Raw genomic sequence first — 20000 nt, 5'->3', positions numbered from 1 at the left:
AACTGGCCGACGTCGGCGAACATCAGCCAGAGCTATTTGTCAATAAGTGATAATCAGGAGAACGTCCCAAAAATATATTAATGATGACAACATTTAACAACCTCAATGTGACAGAGTTTGAACACACAGAACCGCAATCATGCTAAAATCAAACCAGATGAGAGCGCTGGATATTTGCACACATGTTGTGAGAGCTGATCGAGGATTGAATCGGACACACACACACACACACACACACACACACACGCACACACACGCACACACACACACAGTGAGAGGTTTTTGGCGAAAAAGCTAATCGAAGGAGTTAGTCACAAGTGCATCAACAGCTCTGAGTCGACAGGCGTTGGAGGAGAGACGGTGACCGCCGCGTCTCATCCAGAGGTCAGCGAGAGAAGACTGAAAGTATTTCAACACGACGCGCCCGTGAAATGAAATCATCCTAATGCTGCACGACTTTTCCAGCCTTAGATCATAATCCAATCTAAGAGAAGGGAAAAAAGCAGCACAATTAGGACTGTGTGTTTATTTTTTTTCCAGGCGCGGGATGCTCGGACTTAATCCCCGAAATGTGCGGTGATTATGTCGAAGCAACCGAGGAGCATTTATTAGAATTAGAAATCAGAGTTAACATCCCTGAACATTTGGCTTCACACAGAGAAAATGCAAACATGATCTTCAGGGCACCTGAGGCCGCCGCTCTCCAACATGGCGGTGGAGCTAACGGTCAGCGAGGGCGGGCTTCACGTGAAATAAACAAGTCTGAAGGAGGTGCAGTCAAATATCTACATGAATAAAAATGAACTCATTGTTATATTTTCATTGTTGTTGAGTTCTCACGTCACCTGTTTTGTTCCCTTGAGAACCGCTAAGGACATAACCACGACAGCGTCAAGGTCAAAGAGCGGCGTTCTAACAACCGGCATCACATCAGGCCGTTCGTCTTCAAAGCAGAAACATTCGGGAATGAGAAGACGACCTGTTCCCATTCCTGTCCATTTGCATGCACCACAAGATGACGATGTTTTGTTGTCACACACACGCGACGGGAGGCAGTCATAACAGTGTGCTAAAAAAAAAAAAAAAAAAAAAAAAAAAAACAACAAAGAAAAAAACTCAACCTACAGCTACATCTTCAACCTCTTCAGCAGGGGGCAGGACTGTAATTTGGAGTTTGCATGTGTGTGTGTGTGTGTGTGTGTGTGTGTGTGTGTGTGTGTGTGTGTGAGTGTGTGTGTGTGTGTGTGTGTTTTGGGATTGGCAGAGCTCTGGGAGTTTTCCCTCTTTACCGGTAACAGGAGCCGCTTGATGCCAGCTAGCTCGACATTTTCCAGCCCCGCTCTCCGGCGCTGCCAAACCTCTAATGCAGTTCTGCAGGGGGAACGTCTGATTGTGTTTATTGTGCTGCCACGGCTCGACGTAGACGCGACGGTTAAAAATTATAATTTGTAAACCTAATTAAATCATCAAGAGAGCCACTCAAAATATCCCCAGGAGCTAATTACAGACGTGGACAGAAAGAGAAGGAGACAGACTCTGTAACATCGTTTATTATAGCCCACGTCAGATTAGCCTGCTTCTTATGTTCTTATTTTACTGTGAAAGGACGGATATCACTTCCTGTGCGTTATGTTTGGAGTCTGGACGTGTTGAGCCGAGCTTCGTGTTACGTCCTTTGTGAAAAACATTTGTTATTGTTTGAGTTTCACGCCGCCCCCTCCTGGTTGTTTTAGTGAACTGAGCAGTATGAACACGTGAGCTGGTAATTTAGCACGAGGTCATTTTAGCGCCGTGGAGAGTCGACAGCAGTCGTTTCACCTCCTCCAAAAATGATCGACGACTTTGTTAACTTGGACACTTCATGTCCGTAATAATCTTTTTGTGTGTTTTTAAGCTGTTGATTGAGATTATTTGATTCAACACATTAATAGATAGCAGAGCAGCAAGCTAGCAGCATGACTAAGCATGTTTGGCTAGCTAGTTGTTGCTACATGTAGTGTCCTGTTTATCTGTCAGTTAGTGTGCTTTTGTTTACAGGTAAGAAAGACAGAAAGACAAAAGGACAGAGTTTTGTGAATTCTTCAATAAATCATGAGAAAAGTTACAACTTTTACTTTTTGAAGGACTAGCGCTTGCTAGCTAACTGTCTAGCTTTGAAGAACGGCAACTCATCGCAAGGACGGTACACTTGCACACTTGCACTACATTGTTCTAATCCTCCAAACGTTGGGTTAATGATGTCACAGTGGCGACCGGCAGGTTTGACCCCGCACAGATCTGATGATCTGACCCGACTTCAGGGCGGGAAAAGAAATATGGAGGACGATCGACTGTCCTGGAACAAACGCTTTACAGTCCCTTCCATGTTGTTAAAAGTATGTCACATCTGATTTGTGCACACTCTCAGTCAATCCTGCAGGTTTTCTGTCGGAGGCAGCCTGATCCGGATTAAAGATAAGGGAGTCTCCAGTCGGACAGAACCAACAGAAAAACACCCGAATGTGACGAATGTCTTCCAACAAATCAACACATACAGTCCGGTTTACTTAAGCAAATCAACGTCCTCAGCAAAGACTGAAGTGTACGAGGTTAATAAAGAAAAGGTCAAGTGGAGTTCTGCATGCTGGCTGCGGCATCTTCATGGGAAACAGTCGCTCACACAGCTTTGAAAACCTTGGCCGCCCTCCGTGTTTAGCTGCAGATTTTTCTGCGTTTCCATGGCTATTTACCCCGGGCGCCATTGTTTGACTTTAATGATGCCAAAAGAACAAGAGGCATGAAGCGAAACAGGATCCGAGTGTGTTTAACGGCACACAGACACACGCTGAGTCCAGGCCTTTAGAAACAGATCCAGTCTGCAGAAGTGGATCGTTCACCTCCGCTCCACAGCGAGGGCGAGCGAGCAGCCTGAGCCAACGACTGCTCTGCAACACGTTCACAAACAGGAGTTCTGTTTTCATACGGAAAACAGAGTCCGGAAGCTTTCAGGGATCCGACTTCTCCTGCACCTCACTCATCTGTAACTGTAAGTGTTCAGCTCTGTGAGACGGGTACAAAGATACAAAGGTTTTCAGTTTGTTGTCGGAGGAACTCAAAAAGTTTAAAAAAACCCTGAGACTATTTTCTGCAAGTCGTAAAAATAAAAACATCTCACAAATAAAGGCAGCTCTAAGTTAGAGATCAACACTGATGCGTTCAGTGTCGATTAGTTTACAGAAAAGGAGAAAGAATGAAAGATGAACTTCAACATGTATCCGACCGGCTGTGCTGCAGGTCGGCATGCTGTTTTACAAAAGCAACATCAACGTGCTTTAAAAGTGAATTTGTTTGTGGATATCCTCATTTTAAAAATACAACTTAAATATGTTCTTGTATAATTCATAATAAAAAGTATTTCCCATCTATCGGCTGTGAACCAGCTTTGATTTTTTTTCTAAATAAGCAAAGGCCCGTCTCGTTCTGAAGAAGGCCAACCCGAGCAGCATCAGCTGAGTCTGACAAATGAATCTAAAAAACACCTGCTTTTAAAAAGTAACAGTCATTGCTAAATATGACGAGGAGTCACTTCTTCGTCTGCTGGGAAAACCGCACTTTTCTATTCCTGACTGAAGAGTCGGAGGCGGCGAGGTCACAGAGTTAACATCCCGTTAAACCACAGCTGAGCTCCTGTTTCTGATGATTCAGGCCACTCTGGGTCTTTCATCCCTGCTCCCTGACTGACAGGCCGTCTGGGGCCGATCCCCGAGAGGACCCATCCATAAAGACTTGATTTGAGCGCCTTCACTGGATGCATAACGATCGCACTCTGCAGGTGAAATCATGCCAGAGACTTCTGCTTTTACAGGACTTTAAAAGCCTGATCTGACTCATGTTCCTGCACCACTTCCCCTCTGGACCCCGGCTGTCTGAGACACCTGACCCCCGGAAGTGAGAGCAGGCCGTGACGGATGGCGTGGAGCCCGGGGGTGCGGGTTGATGATGCAGGCTGATACTCCCAGAGAGAGGGAGGGGGGGAGCAGCTCCTGCGGCTCACACACAGCTGCTGCTCCTCCTGCTGATGTGTTTGAGTCCCGGCAGGAAACCTGCAACTACGCCCGCTCACTGCAGCCTGCGTGCAACGTCCAAGAAGAATAAATGAAGGTTTGTGGTTGACTTCCAGGGATATTGAGTGTCTACATTTACATATTTGTGTACGTGTGATGTGGGGGAGTCTGCAGGCGCGCTGACATCTCCCCCCCGTCCGTGTATCGGATTATTAATTGCATCAAGAGCGAAGGCGAGGGCGCAGAAATATCTGAAACACGAGCCAACAAACAGCTTTTTTCTGGATGCAGATCAGACACCAAACACTCTCCATCTCTCCTCCATCCCTCCTTCATTCAGAGAGGTGTGAGCGCCGACAGGAAATGACCTCATCCAGGCACCGAGGGGCCGGGGAGCGACACACTCCAGATAAAAGCAGAGAGAGGAGAAGAAGCCTCCTCCATGTTTGAGCTGCTTCAACATGTGAATAGACTAAAGAGTGGTGGTGATCAGGGTTCAGACAGGCGGGCGTTTTGTGTCAGTCTGGAGCTGATCCCGACTTTAACCAAACCGTCAACAGTCCAAGAGGACATGATGGAAAAAAAGGGGATTTAAGATATTTAAAAATGGAAGCAGAGTTCATGTGTGAACAGCGACGGTGAAGTCGAGCAAAGCTTGACGCTTCTCGGTCTCACAGTTTTAAATGTGCAGGAGAGAAGATGAAGATAACGAAGATTTAAGACGACAGAAGGAAAGCGAAGATACAAAGAAGGAGAAGACGTAGAAGATGAAAATAAGAAGATGGAGAAGAGACGTGAAGAAGAAAGCAAAGAAGAAGAAGAAGGAGGAGGAGGAGGAGGAGGAGTGATCCTGCAGCGAGCTTCCCGGACCGCTCAACAAAACAACAGTTTGACAATCACTTCGTCATCCGAGTCGTTAATCAAGAACAAAATGTTAAACACTCTTTTTTTTTCTCCAGTCTGAAGATTTACGGCTTCTCTTTGCTGCCAGTGAAATCTTTTCAACAGTTATTCTGCGAGCAGTCGGAGGAACAGCTTTGGATCCCAAACACACAAAAAAACAAGAATCACAGATCAGAGGAGCTGGCACGCAGATGGTCAACGTGAGGAGGAGATTATTGTTCCTCCGTCAGTCGCCTGCTCGTGAGATGAAGATTTAACACAACTGCACACAAACACATCGTCAGTCGTGAAGGTGCTCCAGGTGTCAGCCGGAGTTTCCACCATCTGACATGTGAAACACTTCAACAAGTCCCTGCTGCTCCGAACACAGAGGTGATTAAAGGAGAGGATCACCTGGTGTCTGCACAGATCGATGACGGGAGGACTCGGGGAAGTCTTCACAAAGACGATGACATCACGCAGCATCAGAGACATCTGAACGACCACATCGTCCATCACAAAGACGTCTGATTGAGTTTTCTCCATCCTGGTCCCTCTCTCTCTCTCTCTCTCTCTCTCTCTCTCTCTCTCTCTCTCTCTCAGGAGAGACGGAGAGCTTGTTGGATAAAACGAGCCTTCGATCACTGACCCGATCAGAAACGAGCGCCATGTTTCCATTTTCATTCACTCAGAAGCAGCAGACATGTTTCTTTCTGAAAGCCGGCGCGCTGCATGAAGAAGAGCAGGCGTGTGACCGTGCACAAACACAGTGACACGTCTATCTCTGCTCTGATCAGGCCGTTTAATGTGCCGAACTAATATGGTGTTAAAAACCAAAGACAGTAACACGATGACACGTAAAAAAGCTTCAGAGAGGCTTTGAGTTGATTTAGCTAGCAGGTGTTTGAGCATCCTCGTGATGTGTTCCTCTTGCTCACTGACAGAAAAACATGATGTTTAAGATGAAGCCCGTGAACATGCAACAGTTTGTTCGTCTCATTCTGCTCTCACTGTGGTTTTCGCCTGTTTCACAGCTGCAGGCAAAACTTCCCAACCTGTCAGTGAGAGCTCAGATTATGTCATTATGAAAAGGTTCCACATATTAAAAGTCCTGTGTCTCCCTTTAAGACACCTCTGGGTTCAGCTTGGCCCCGGTGTTGGCTGCTCCTCAGCCTCTAAATATTTAGAGTGCAAACATCTCTCAGGAGCTGCCTGTGTTTGCTGACTGCTGGCCTTTGGAATGGAAAGTCTTGATTTCTGCAGATCGGACAGGAAACCATCCTGCTAAGCTAATCTTCCACAAACCTCCGCTCGCTCGGCGGCCATGCCAGAGACAATCAGGAGACATCAACACACACACACACACAAACACACTCCACATCAACAACGCATGCAGACGCACAAAGTTTAAAAAAAAAAAAACGCCGATTCTGACGATTCATTTATCTTCAGATCGACGTGCACGCTAAGCCGCAGAGACAACAAGAAAACGAGGGCGAGTTGGCACAGTCTGCACGTCTAAACACGGAGTCATTACCGAGAGCAGAAACTAATACCTGCTCCCAGAGTCTCTGCAGGCAGCAGGAGCGAGGCCACGCACATTCCTCCCATCAGTTTGTGTAAGCAATGATAAACACGTTACGTCTGATCAGAACAGCGTGCATTCTGTGTTTCCCGGTTTTCCCATGGTTTGATTTCAGAGGGAGAGAGCGTCTGTGACTCATTTCTGTGTGTTTATGGCAGATCTAAATTATGGTATCAGGTTCGCTCTTAACCCAACCGACTGCCAACTGTCATGGCCGACTCTCCCGCACAGGCCACTTTTTGTCTCCGGGAAGCGGTGTAACCCAATCTATCCCCGAGTCTCTGGCTCTCCGCTTGGATTCATCTGTGCCGTACGTGGAGAGAGAGAGAGAGAGAGAGAGAGAGAGAGAGAGAGAGAGAGAGAGAGAGAGAGAGAGAGAGTGAGAGAGAGAGATCTGAGAAAACAAACAGAACAAAGTCAGTCTTTTTTCCTCAAATAGAAAGCAGAGGAAACGCTGCCGGCGGAGCCACGTTTTATGAATGAAGCCCAGCTGACGAGCAGAGCACGACTGTAAGGACCTGATGGATGTGTGTGTGTGTGTGTGTGTGTGCAGACGACACACACCCTCTATCATTACTGTAATGACAGGGAGGAACACGTCAATAACATGTCCTTAAGCTCCTATAATCGATGTGACTACACTGAACCTGCAGTACGACACTGCACCAACAGAGGGCGGTGTTACAGAGGAAGCTGTGAGTGCATGTAGGTCAGGACTCACGGAGAAACACTGCGTTATTCTGAGGAAGCTGCTGAATCTGAGTCCTCTCCCCGTCTCTGTGACAGACATCAAACAGGAAGTAAAGGTGGCGTTCTGCAGGAGAAGGGCGCCAACATCCTGCTAAATTGAGTCTTTTGCATCCTGCCGTATATTTAGCAGGATTTCAGAGAGCGAACAAAAGAAAGCAATATGTGCATAACGCGATGTGAAATATCTCAGGTGCAACAGCTGACGTTTAAGAGGCACTGGCTGCTTGGTTTGTACGCCCAATGTGGTCCAAGGTTCAAGTCCAGCCTGTGGCCACTCTCTCTCTCTCTCTCTCTCTCTCTGATTTAGAGTGCTATGCACCGCATTAAAAGTTAATTCCATTTTTCTAAACAAACCAAAGCTTACAATCAAACTCCTGCACGCTGTCGAAAAGTCGTAAATCTGTTCGAGCGCCGAAATGTTGCCAACATATTCCCGCAATCCAAACCGTGTGCAGGAAGGTTGAGTGCAGCTTGGAGAGGACACATTCCTCTACGATGCACCGTCCACAGGAAACAGATGCAGCACGGTTAAAGCTGTAACACTTTAAATCATTACAACAACGGAGAGCGTACGGCTTTAAAACACTTTGACACAACCTTGCGTTACACAAATGATTTCTGCACTCTGCTTATTTTTGTTTCACTTTAACCAGCGGGATGTTTTTAGGTTTCCAAACTGCATCTGACAGCAGCCAGAGGAAACACGAAACACACCTTCCTATTTAGCAAAGTACACAGCGTAATGTCTTTAACTAATGAAGGTCATGCATCCAGGGAACCAGAGCACGCACTCAGCGTCAGCCTGTGATTACTGAAACACATGGCTGATAATTAGCAGCTGGACTCTCTCCTTTTGTTTCTCAATGATTTTTGCTTTGTGAGGTTTGAGGCTACACACACACACACACACACACACACACACACACTGTAAAGAGCAAGATGGTCGTGAGGGAATGACCAGTGAGCGTCCACATGGCTGAGCATCGACGTGTGCACCACTGACTTCATGGATATTTGTGTTGGCCGATAATAGACGTGAAGCGAGTACAGTCGGTGTGTGTGCACAGTCGCCCATGCGTGCGCTGAGTGTGTGTGCACGCTCTGTGTACTCTGGACGTGTGCCCTCCTTTCTGCTGTCTGTGGACGGAAATCAAAGGGACACAGAGCGGCGCCGAAGGGCCTCGCTGCACTGAACCATCAGCTGGCAGGATGAGGAGCGACCATAATGAGACAAAGAGGCAGAGGGGGGGGGGGGGGGGGGGGGGAGGAGGGCTGAATGACGTGATGGAGGCAGGAGGAGAGAGAGGACGGAGGGACAGAGGAAAGCGAGATGCAGGAATGAAGGAGGGCGTCGGGGTGGCGTTCACACGCAGCCCTCGGGTGTTGAGTTCAGCGGTCAGACTGAGAGGCCCGTCTTCATTTCAAATCTGTCCTCTTTGGACGTCCAGCCTCACAGCAGGAGGTGTCACAAGCACATCGATCCACAATCTGATGTGGCAAACATTAAAGTCCAACATGGCTCCTTTGCAAACACAACACGAGACAGACGCACACAGAGTGTGTTCAGATCCTGCAGAGAATAAGAAGCTAGCGGACGTTATGAGGACGATTATTCCAGAGTTCAGGAGCTGCACCTCTGGATTTAACATGTGAACGAGACCCTGATCACGTTAGCCTCTCTTTAGCTCCGCCCCCTCTCATCCACATGTGTCGCTCGAGGGTCTAAAAAACAAGCCACCGAAATGTCGTTTTTAAAAGGTGACCTGACATCACCGTGGCGTCCATTATAGTGTAAAGAGTCAATGAAGGGATCATGTTACTTTAGCATGTTTAGTTACACAGTCAGAGCTACATGTCGCTCCTCTAACGTGGAGGATTTATGAAGTCGTGCAAGAAAAAGAAGAAGAAGAAGAAGATGATGACGATGTGCACGGTGCTAATGTGCTAAGGTACGTTTGAGAAACATGCAGAAGATATATATGTGTGTGTGTGTGTGTGTGTGTGTGTGTGTGTGTGTGTGTGTTGTGTCCAGCTGTCGTGCAGTGTCGGCCCGTCTTCGAGTGAAGCATGGAGACAGCATCATTAGCTCGAGCACATCATCATCGCTCTGTAGCTGTGAGATGTTTCAGAGACGTTTTGATTGATTAGCTGAACTTGACCTTTCTCTCTCTTCACTCCGTCTTTAGTTCTTTAAGTGACGCGGGGATCAAACCACAAACAGGGAAAACACCGTGGCACTGCCAGCTGCACTTCATTAGCTATCTCCACTCTACCTTTCTCTGACAAATTCAATAAATGTTCATCTGGTTCCAATCAGGCCCTCGTTAGCAGTAATTGGCCCGGTATTTACTAACAGCATTACTCAACACGGGCTGGCGCGGGCTGAGCCGGGCTGATCCGAGCCAGGCCACATTCAGCCTTCTGGGTTTGTTAGTCAGCTGCCAATCCTGCGTGCCCTGCAGGGAGCCGCTATCTCCGCAAGGTCAACTTTCCACAGCCTGAAATCCTCCACAATCATTTTCCCTCGTTTAACTCGCTCACCGCAAAAGAAGAAGAAAAAACCCTTTCCAGAACCAGGACTGAGAGCGTATCAGGACTTTGTAAACCCCTCTCACATCCTGCACCTCTTCACCAAACACCTCGCTTTACTGACATGTTCCTGTCTCGGTTGACTTCTAATGTTGTCTCGTTTTCTACCACTAATATTTGCAGACACAAGTTTCAGGCTTGGAGCGAACAAGCCAATGAGAGGACTTCATGGAGTCAGAGGATTAAAGTTTAACTCGAGGATGAACCTGTCTCCTGATAAAGAAACAGAAGCACACTGCTTTATCACTCTGACTGTCCAGAAGAGAATCCACGAATACTCTGACGGCATGCAACCTGCTCCACTGCATCCGTTTCTGGACCGTGAGCCATGGTCAGCTTTACACATCACAGAAGAACTACAAGATCACAGAACTACAAGATCACAGGAAGAACTACAAGATCACAGGAAGAACTACAAGATCACAGAGAACTACAAGATCACAGGAAGAACTACAAGATCACAGGAAGAACTACAAGATCACAGAGAACTACAAGACCACAAGAGAACTACAAGATCACAGGAAGAACTACAAGATCACAGGAAGAACTACAAGATCACAGGAAGAACTACAAGATCACAGAGAACTACATGATCACAGGAAGAACTACAAGATCACAGGAGAACTACAAGATCACAGGAAGAACTACAAGATCATGGGAGAACTACAAGATCACAGGAAGAACTACAAGATCACAGGAAGAACTACAAGATCACAGAGAACTACAAGATCACAGAGAACTACAAGATCACAGGAAGAACTACAAGATCACAGAGAACTACAAGATCACAGGAAGAACTACAAGATCACAGGAAGAACTACACGATCACAGGAGAACTACAAGATCACAGAAGAACTACAAGATCACAGGAAGAACTACACGATCACAGGAGAACTACAAGATCACAGGAAGAACTACAAGATCACAGAGAACTACAAGATCACAGGAAGAACTACAAGATCACAGAGAACTACAAGATCACAGAGAACTACAAGATCACAGGAAGAACTACAAGATCATGTGTGAATAAAGAGAAAAATGTGTCTCTCTGATGATAATTGGTTGATTGGGGGATTTGTCGGTGCCTGTTTTGACATAATGTTAATAAAGTGAGTCACTATGAAGTGTTTTATTTTGAAATTTAGGCTGCATGCCTGTATTTGATTGGACAGTGGATAGAGCAGGAAGTCGTGACAGAGCATGCGGGAGAAGAGCCACAGGTCGGACTTGAACCTGGGCCGCCCGCTTGGAGGACTACAGCCTCAGTACATGGGGGCGTGACCTCACCGCTAGGCCATCTGCGCCCTGCATCCCTACTTTAAGAATATTAAAGAGGGAATATTTGATTGATTGGGCAGTCACTCGACCTGCGTGTGCGAGCGTTTGTACCCCACGCTCCCGCTCCTTGCACGGTTTTCTACAAATATGTAAAACTAGAGCACACACATCGAGTTCCAGTCTGTGTTTTATCTTTAACATCATCCACGGCCTCCACGAGCTCTGCTCCCCCTCAGGGAGAAGTTTTCACTCGCTCCGTCCTCATGTGCTTCACACATGTTAGACGGAGGTCGTGTCGGAGGATTCTGAAGGAAGTCCAGCTCGGCTCACAGTCACCCAGCGGGGGCGACGTCAGCGAGCAGCTCTTTAGTTTTGATGGGTCAATTCTAAAGTTTCACTGCAGGGAGGAAATATTTTCACAGGCTGGAGAGGGCGCTCAGGTCTGAGCTGTTAAAGCAGAGAGTTATAAAATCACAGGTTACTGTCACAGACACGTGAAGTTATAAAACATGATGATTAGTCAGATGTCTCGGACTCATTTAAACTTCTTTCTGGAGTATTTGAAGAAGGTTCAGCTTGCTTGGGGGGGGGATATTTTTACAGAGCTTGGTGCATCATAAAATCAGAGCACGTTGTGTTCTATCAATGTGCCAGAAGTGATTAGAGAGCGCTGCAGGAGTGCAACACAACAGGCCGCCAACAGGCTGCCATCTTTACTGACGAGCGACAGCAGAGGGCGACAGAAACACGCTCGAGCTTCTCCTACGACTTCCTCAGCTTCCTTCCTGTTCTGTGACGAGGGTCACATTCAAAGCACATTGGAGAGGGACTACTTTCTGCAGCGGAGGAAAGCAGATTTGGTCCACGGCATGGAGGGAGAGGGTCAGATAAAGCTCTGGCTTAGAGTTATGAGGCTCCCAGGCCAAAACAGGAAGACGAGTTTCTGAATCCCACACAACGCTTGACAGTGAAATAAATTCTCTGCTTTTCATTACAGAGTCATGTTGGACGGGAGATCGAGGCTGTACGACAACTGATCAAGCTTGAAAAGACGCTGAAAGGCCGTGCAGAAGGATCACAGACGGAGAGGAGCCGCTAAGAAGCGACTGAAATCCAGAGAAAACTTTTTACAGCGTCTGAACGTGAGACGAGCGATAAAGAGAAACAGACAAGAAGGACGATGAAAATCAGGAGTTTCTCTCGCTGCTCCTGGTTTGACTGTTGACAATTATTCCATTTCTATTCTCCCTCAATCACCAATAAGTCAGCTGGGTTCTACCAAAAAGCACCTGTCCCTGAAGCACAGCAGAGAAACTGCAGTTTCAACACCCTGGTCTGAACGCTGATTCCAGGAACCCTGCAGTGGAAATAAATGATGACACATGGGTGCGTAAAGAGCCGGGATTTTTTTTTTCTTTTCTTTTTTTTTTTTTCAAACAAACATTTTTTCCTCCCTTTCCTCTGGCAAGTGTCTGAGCGCTCTCTGGTATGTGAGGAGGGAAGAGAGGCCTGCTCTGCACATGTCGCTCTTTCACAACCTTTTATAAGCGATCTCAACAGAGAGCGAGCGAGAGAGAGAGAGAGAGAGAGAGAGAGAGAGAGAGAGAGAGAGAGAGAGAGAGATTTAATGCACAAAGTATCTGTGGGAGCAAAGCAGAAAAGAGAGCGAGACGTGGGTGGAGAAGAGTCTTCGGTTTTGATTACACACAGATCTGGCCTTTTTAGCGGGCCGCAGAGAGACTCTATAAAACAAAAACAAATGGAGACCATCAGTCAGAGCATCAGTAATAAGCTACAACAAGCAGCCGGCTGATGGGAAACACACCTACTAACAATCAGAGCAGAGAGACTACAAAGATACGAGAGGAGCCTTGTAAAAGCCCACATTCAATTTCCTCTGTAACGAGGAGGTGTTTGTGATAGAGGGGCGTTGTGTTTGGCGCTTGGGAGGATAACCTTCAATCTCTCCAACTCGTCATCCTTCCAAGGAAAGCCGGCAGAGTCCACCTTTAATTTTTACGTCCTCTGTGTGTTTTGGCCTTCGAAATGTTTTTTGGTCTTAAAGTGCTTTTTCCAAAACTGTTTCAGGTGAACGCCTCAGCGGGGTCAGGAGTCTGGATTTTATTCCGACGGTGATCCATGTGAAACGATCTCTCTGCAGGGAAGAGATCAAGTCAAAATAAAGATTCACAGAGCAAAACCTTCTGCTGCTCATGAAGGTTGTAGCATAGCGTAGCTTGCTACCTCACCATGAGACGACCTCTGTTAGCCGCAGGAGACAGACAGAAGGTCAGACGTCAAAAACCTTTAAATGAGCCTTTATGCAGTCGAGCAGCTTGTGTCAAAAAGAGTCTAATTCATGAACACAGTCACGCACGCTCAAAGAGAAGCTAAAGAGAATGAGCGTCCGCTGAGTTGGCGTTAACTGCGCCGCAAAATTTAGCAGAGATGGGGAGCTCAAACTTTTCAACTTCCTCGCTTCTTTAAAGTAACGGTAACATCAGCTGTTGCAAAATTAAACTGATGCTAAAGTGTAAACTCCTGCAGTTCCTGGAGCGTCCACCAGAGGCTGGCTGCAGTTCCTGGAGTGTCCACTAGAGGCTGGCTGCAGTTCCTGGAGTGTCCACTAGAGGCTGGCTGCAGTACCTGGAGTGTCCACTAGAGGCTGGCTGCAGCAGCACAGGAAGTCACATACACACCCATTCAAACAGCCTGTTTTTACAGCAGACATGAACATGTTTACAGCCTGCTTCAAAAAACCAAATAGGTGTGATTAGCTCATGTCTCCATCCACACACACTGTACGGGGGGGGAATGTTTTGATGACTCAGCAGTTCTGATTGGATGAAGGATCAGAGTTATTCACAATAAGGCGTGTAGCTGAGCTGATTGACAGGTGGGCGCCGTGTAACGGTTTGTCAGGAGGCTTAAAACCCGCCTCAGCTCTCAGCCTGTCGTTAGCTTGACTCAACGTTAGCCTGAGACAGCATTTCCAGCACGGAGACCGCCATCCATGGGACTCCAGCGCCCCCTGCAGGGACACACGGGGGACGCCACCAGGTCGGTAGCCTATTGGTTGGTGCACACACACACTATGTACAGGTGCTGAAGTCCTCCAAGTGGATGGCCTAGGTCTGAATGCAGCTCATTTCCTACATCCCTCCTTGATTTCCGACTCTCCTCTGTCCTGTCTCTAAATAAAGGCATAAGCCCCGCCCCCAAAAAACACCTTTACACTAAAGGGTTAACGAGACATTTTGAAATGATTTCTCCTCTCAAGCGTCTTTTCGTTCGGTTTTTAGCAGAGACTCTGTCCCACGTGTCTTTCACGTCCTTCCTGTCTCGTGTCTCCCTGAGCAGGACTTGTGGTTTCAGTCACTTCAGGATCTTCTTCCCCCGGATGTTCTCCTCTGAAGGTGATTGGTCAGAAGCACTTTCTCAGACTGTGGTTCAACGCTGACTCTACTGTCGGGGTAATTTTCAGGATCCGGCCGACCACGAAGAAGAACAAGACGAGCGATTCATACAACAAAAAACTGTTTTTCTTCTTCTGCCTTTTGTTTTGTAACTGTTTCCATATGATGTGCGGCTCCACGAGGGGCAGATGTTGAAATATAATACGTTCCTCCTGAATAACAAAAACACACACAATGGAGCTTTAAACACACCGAACAACACAAAGAGAGGACAGCGCACACACACACACACACACACACACACTGAAACCACCGGAGGTTGTGTGTGTGTGGCGCCTCGCTCTCTCTCGCTCAGATTTTTGTGACGTTTCTGGAGACTTTCGAGGAACGAGAGGAGACAGGAAGACGTCAGGACTCAAACACAGATGTGTCAGGTGTGACGTTAATCCTCGCCGCGCGGGCGCGCGTGTTCGATTACTGCAACGCTTCAACCGGACAATTATCATCCGTGATCGAGTCGGTCTCTGAGCGTGTCGAGTTATTGCACGCGGCTGGGATCATTTAACAGCGTCGTGGAGCTCAAACTGGAAACGCACTCTCTCCAGATGGTGGCGCTAGTGCAGCGCTGAGCCGCCGCCTGAGTGAACACACACACACAAGTGTGAGAGTCCACAGCTGCTGCAGGGTGCTGATGACATCTTTATGAGGCTTCCTGTAAATATACAAACATGGAAGTGCTGATTATACATCCAATAGTTCAACTGTAATGACTTTTATTTTGAAAGGAGCTCGGCGTGAACATCAGCTGCTGGACTCACAAGGAGAGAAAGTGATCTGCCGACACGTGCTTCATGTAATCGAGATGTAAACGACGGGCGTTTTGGCAGAAAGCTCGATTTCTGACACAAACTTCTTTTTGAAGTTTTGAAGAAGAAGTTTTGTCCAGATTTTTAATCAGGTGTCGATTTGATTCTAGTGAAAATCAAACCGTGTTTATTTCTGTTTGGTTTAAAAAAATAAAAGTCCCAGACGACACATTCTGACTATTTGCGGTTTTTAAATCCTGCAGACTTTCTTCATTAAAAAAACAAACAGCTTAAAGTTAAAAATATGACTCAAGATGTGAAGTTGATTGAAATGATTTGGTACGTTTCATTACACTGCGATGATTATGAGTGTCCCTGTGTGTTCGTGTAAACGTCCTGATGTTGCTGCCTGGAGAACTCGGGATCCTGTCGCGTGTAAAAACCCTCACAAAGGTTTCTGAAAGCTGACGGTGAGCTGCACAGCTTAGTGACGTGTTATTGAAGTTAAAAAACTCAAGGTGAGACTCCATCCACTGTCTGTGAAATAAAGAGTCAGATTAAATGTGTGGCTGAACGAGAAAATCATCTCCGGTTTCAGACGTCTGGGTCAAAGCATGAGCGCGTCTGTGTGTCTGTGTTCACGCACACGCCAGAGATTTAAGAACAAATTTGATGAAGAACAGGATATGTCATCCCTAATTGTGTGTGTGTGTGTGTGTGTGTGTGTGTGTGTGTGTGTGCACATCTGCTGGCTGGCTGAGCTGAAAGCTGATCTGCTTGATCGATCGTCTGAGTGCTGCTGCGGTGAAAAGTGACTCCTGACCATCAGCACGTCCATTAAGGCTCATCAGCTCGTCCTCCTCATACACTGTAAAAAAACACAGTCTGTGCTTCGTCCTGCAGCGCTCAGCGTGTCCTCTACTCAGACCAGAGAGCGTGCATTCACACTCTCTATGGATGCTAGAGAAGAGAATCTGTGTCAGATTATTCCAGATCATTCACACACTGATGGCAGAGCACGCTGCTGTCTAAAAACATCCACCAGGACCAATCCATCCATCCATCCATCCATCCATCCATCCATCCATCCATCCATCCATCCATCCATCCATCCATCCATCCATCCATCCATCCATTCATCCATTCATCCATCCATCCATCCATCCATCCATCCATCCATCCATCCATCCATCCATCCATCCAACTGGCAGCCAATGACTGAAGAGGTTGTTTATTTTTAAATCTGTGCACAGTCACCGTGAATTTGAAACTTTGAAAAAATATCCAAATATGTAACTGACAGTAACTTGTTTTTTGTTTTTCGCTCTGAATGGAAGTGAAGACTTGAGCTGAGGATGTTTTGCAGTGTGGGACGCAGACAGACATCCTGGCATCAATATCTATTCTCAGTGGGAGAGCCAAGCGAGCCCAGAGGAGGAAATGTGCATCATACTTCAATATCAGTGAACTGCTGTGGGTGAGGGCGAGCACGACGAGCAGTCTGATGCTGTTTCCTTTAAGTGCCTTGTTCCTTCGAAGTGAGTCTGAGCTCCAGTTCCTCCAGTGTCCACTAGAGTCTGTCTCCTGCAGTGAGTCAGTCTCCATAGAGCTCTATGTTAAAATGTCCCACTTTACAGCTGCAGTTCCTCCAGCGTCCACTAGAGTCTGTCTCCTGCAGTGAGTCAGTCTCCATAGAGCTCTATGTTAAAATGTCCCACTTTACAGCTGCAGTTCCTCCAGTGTCCACTAGAGTCTGTCTCCTGCAGTGAGTCAGTCTCCATAGAGCTCTATGTTAAAATGTCCCACTTTACAGCTGCAGTTCCTCCAGTGTCCACTAGAGTCTGTCTCCTGCAGTGAGTCAGTCTCCATAGAGCTCTATGTTAAAATGTCCCACTTTACAGCTGCAGTTCCTCCAGCGTCCACTAGAGTCTGTCTCCTGCAGTGAGTCAGTCTCCATAGAGCTCTATGTTAAAATGTCCCACTTTACAGCTGCAGTTCCTCCAGTGTCCACTAGAGTCTGTCTCCTGCAGTGAGTCAGTCTCCATAGAGCTCTATGTTAAAATGTCCAACTTTACAGCTGCAGTTCCTCCAGTGTCCACTAGAGTCTGTCTCCTGCAGTGAGTCAGTCTCCATAGAGCTCTATGTTAAAATGTCCAACTTTACAGCTGCAGTTCCTCCAGTGTCCACTAGAGTCTGTCTCCTGCAGTGAGTCAGTCTCCATAGAGCTCTATGTTAAAATGTCCAACTTTACAGCTGCAGTTCCTCCAGTGTCCACTAGAGTCTGTCTCCTGCACTGAGTGTTTGTGCTGTTCCTGTAAATATCAGACTAACAATCTGTCTCTCTCTGACTCTACTGGACCAACAAATCGTCCAACAAGTCTGACTAATCCTTTCATGCATTAGTCGACCATGACGGCTCGAGTCATGTGACGCTGAATTAAACGTCTCGGTGCTAAATGTTTGAGCTGTCAGGTGAGAGGACATTTCTGTGTTTTCTTATTTAACGAAACATCTCTGCAGCCTGTGTCTCCTGTGCAGAGCTGCAGATACGAGCTGCACAGAGAGCTGGAGGGTTGAACACTCACCCACACACACACACACACACACACACACACACACACACACACACACACACACACACACAATATTCTGACCTATTTTCAATCGGCACAACAAAACCTAGGAGAGCACACGTCGTGCAGAGGAGATAAAGCGAGTGAAGAGGAATCTGTCGTTTGGATCGTACGCTCACTTCAGCTGCACGATGTGTTCGCTCTTTCTCTCTGTGCCACACGGATCCATACAGGATCCATTACTGACGCTCGGGTAACAGTAATCCAGCTCTGACAGACCTTTCATAGCGAGTGTGGCTTTTTTAGAAGTGAACACTGAGACCAAGGGCAAAATAACAGATTAACAACCCTAATTTGTCCTGAGGTTTTAATGGCAGAAATTATACGCAGTCCTCCTCCTTCTTCTATCAATCTGAGTGTCTCTGCGGTCGGTTTGAATTCACATTTATAGGCAGACATGTGCTTCCAATTTCTCCTGTGGACTAATAAAGGCCATTTGAGAAAGGAGCATTTTGATTGGTTGATATTTTCTCTCTTTTTTTTTTTGTTAGAAACCTCAGGCCTGCAGAGCGAGGATGTTTGACAGTTACAAACGCAGCTCTGGCAGGTTCGAGTTTCCAAAGCCGCCGACTTTAAACTGACGCAAATGTGGAGAGCGACGCACGCACGCACACACACACACACACACACACACACACACACACACACACACAGAGGTACAACCTGGGTTCAATAATCCACAGCTCTGTTAACATGAGAGGACCAACATTCGCTTCCACTGTCAGAAAAACTTAACGTAAAACTACGGTGGCAAAGAAAGGTCAAAAAACTTGAATCTGCTCCGTCAGAAAGGGGGAAACTTTTTCAGACAGGAACTTGTTTGTGTGTCTGCTATTTATTACAAATGATTTGTTCCCGTCTCCCGTCTGAAAGTCGAGCGCTGTGATTTGAGCTTTATTTGACGTGGTGTCACTTTTCCCACAGTTTGAATTTAAAGCAGAGACGGAGGAAACTCATCTCAGTGAACGTCGTGTTTGTAACGTTTTTATAAAAGGCCTACTTTACCTCGTGTGATCCGGACCTTCAGGTGAAACATCTGGCTCTCATGACTCATCTGCTCACAGGAAAAGACTTCCCTGGAATTCGTACAGACATGCTCAAATGTTTAAATACTATTTCAGCATGAACATCGTTTGGAGTCCTGACAAAGAGCAGGCTTAAGTTTAGTTCATATTTAAAAACATATAACACTTCAATATGCTCCAGTTCATTCATGCACAGCCTGCTCCGACCTCCACCTGAGCGAAGAGGAAGCATGACAACACCTGTCAGTGCAATACAAATAATGATTGATTGATTGATACAACACGTTACTGTATGAACGGATGCTGTTAAAATACCAGGCGTCCGGCTGGAGGTGAAACTCCTGAATGAATGCAAGTATGAAAGACCTCTCAGAGTGGCACGTCGGCTAAACATACACACAACCTGCAGCGAGGGATTTCACCCGACGACAAGTGACCTGTCACTCACAGGGTATAAAAAGACGGCGTTATGTGACTTTAAAAGCTTAATGTTGGAACCTGAGCTGAAAACAGATCAGTGTGTATCTGTGCTGCTTTACTTTTAAATAACACGACGTGTGTTCTGTATTTCACCGTGGTGTATTCTTCGACACACTCTAAGTGGCTGGAGCGCATCCTTGAAAAGCTTCAGCGATGGAGCTTTGTGTTTTCACAGTGAGGAGATATTTTCCCCTGCAGCGAGCGCGCGTGGAGGCAGAGAGCCGAACTCCTATTGGCCGCCTGCTCCGATTCGACATCAGAGCACGGAGGCGGCTCTTCTTTGAAGTTCTCCTCTGACTCGCCCACTGAGGGATGAAGCGATGAGTCATGGTATACGCAGACGAGCCGCGCAGACAGCAGGCTGGGAGGCAACTTAAACATGGGCTTTGTATGAGGAGATGAGGAGAAAATGGACTGCGTGTTTGAGTTAAAGGCGATACAATGCAGACCTGCAGAAGGACTTTAAAGGACCAGTCCCATGTTTTTGTTTCACAGCATTTCCCACATGTCATA

The 20000-nt window shown here is 46.9% G+C and overlaps 2 protein-coding genes across 2 annotated transcripts in view; one reads left to right on the top strand and one right to left on the bottom strand.

Moving 5' to 3' along the window:
• The window catches only part of LOC306828523 (interferon-induced protein with tetratricopeptide repeats 1B-like), a gene marked incomplete at its 5' end in the record, with an annotated part of 201523 nt that overhangs the window by 50122 nt on the left and 131401 nt on the right, over positions 1-20000 (top strand). The window lies entirely within an intron of this gene.
• Positions 18098-20000, bottom strand: part of prrx1b (paired related homeobox 1b) — a gene marked incomplete at its 3' end in the record, with an annotated part of 14938 nt that continues 13035 nt past the window's right edge. The window contains exons 3-4 of the mRNA XM_079351063.1: positions 18988-19036; positions 18098-18237 (exon numbers count right to left, since the gene is read on the bottom strand). Coding sequence (XP_079207189.1) covers positions 18098-18237; positions 18988-19036 — 189 coding nt within the window. The remainder of the gene's footprint in view (positions 18238-18987; positions 19037-20000) is intronic.

This window comes from Symphodus melops (genome assembly GCF_947650265.1).
Source record: "Symphodus melops genome assembly, chromosome: 8".
In the NCBI taxonomy this organism is placed as follows: domain Eukaryota; kingdom Metazoa; phylum Chordata; class Actinopteri; order Labriformes; family Labridae; genus Symphodus; species Symphodus melops.
Note: the sequence above shows the minus strand (reverse complement) of the source record. Positions and strands in the feature narration are given on the sequence as shown.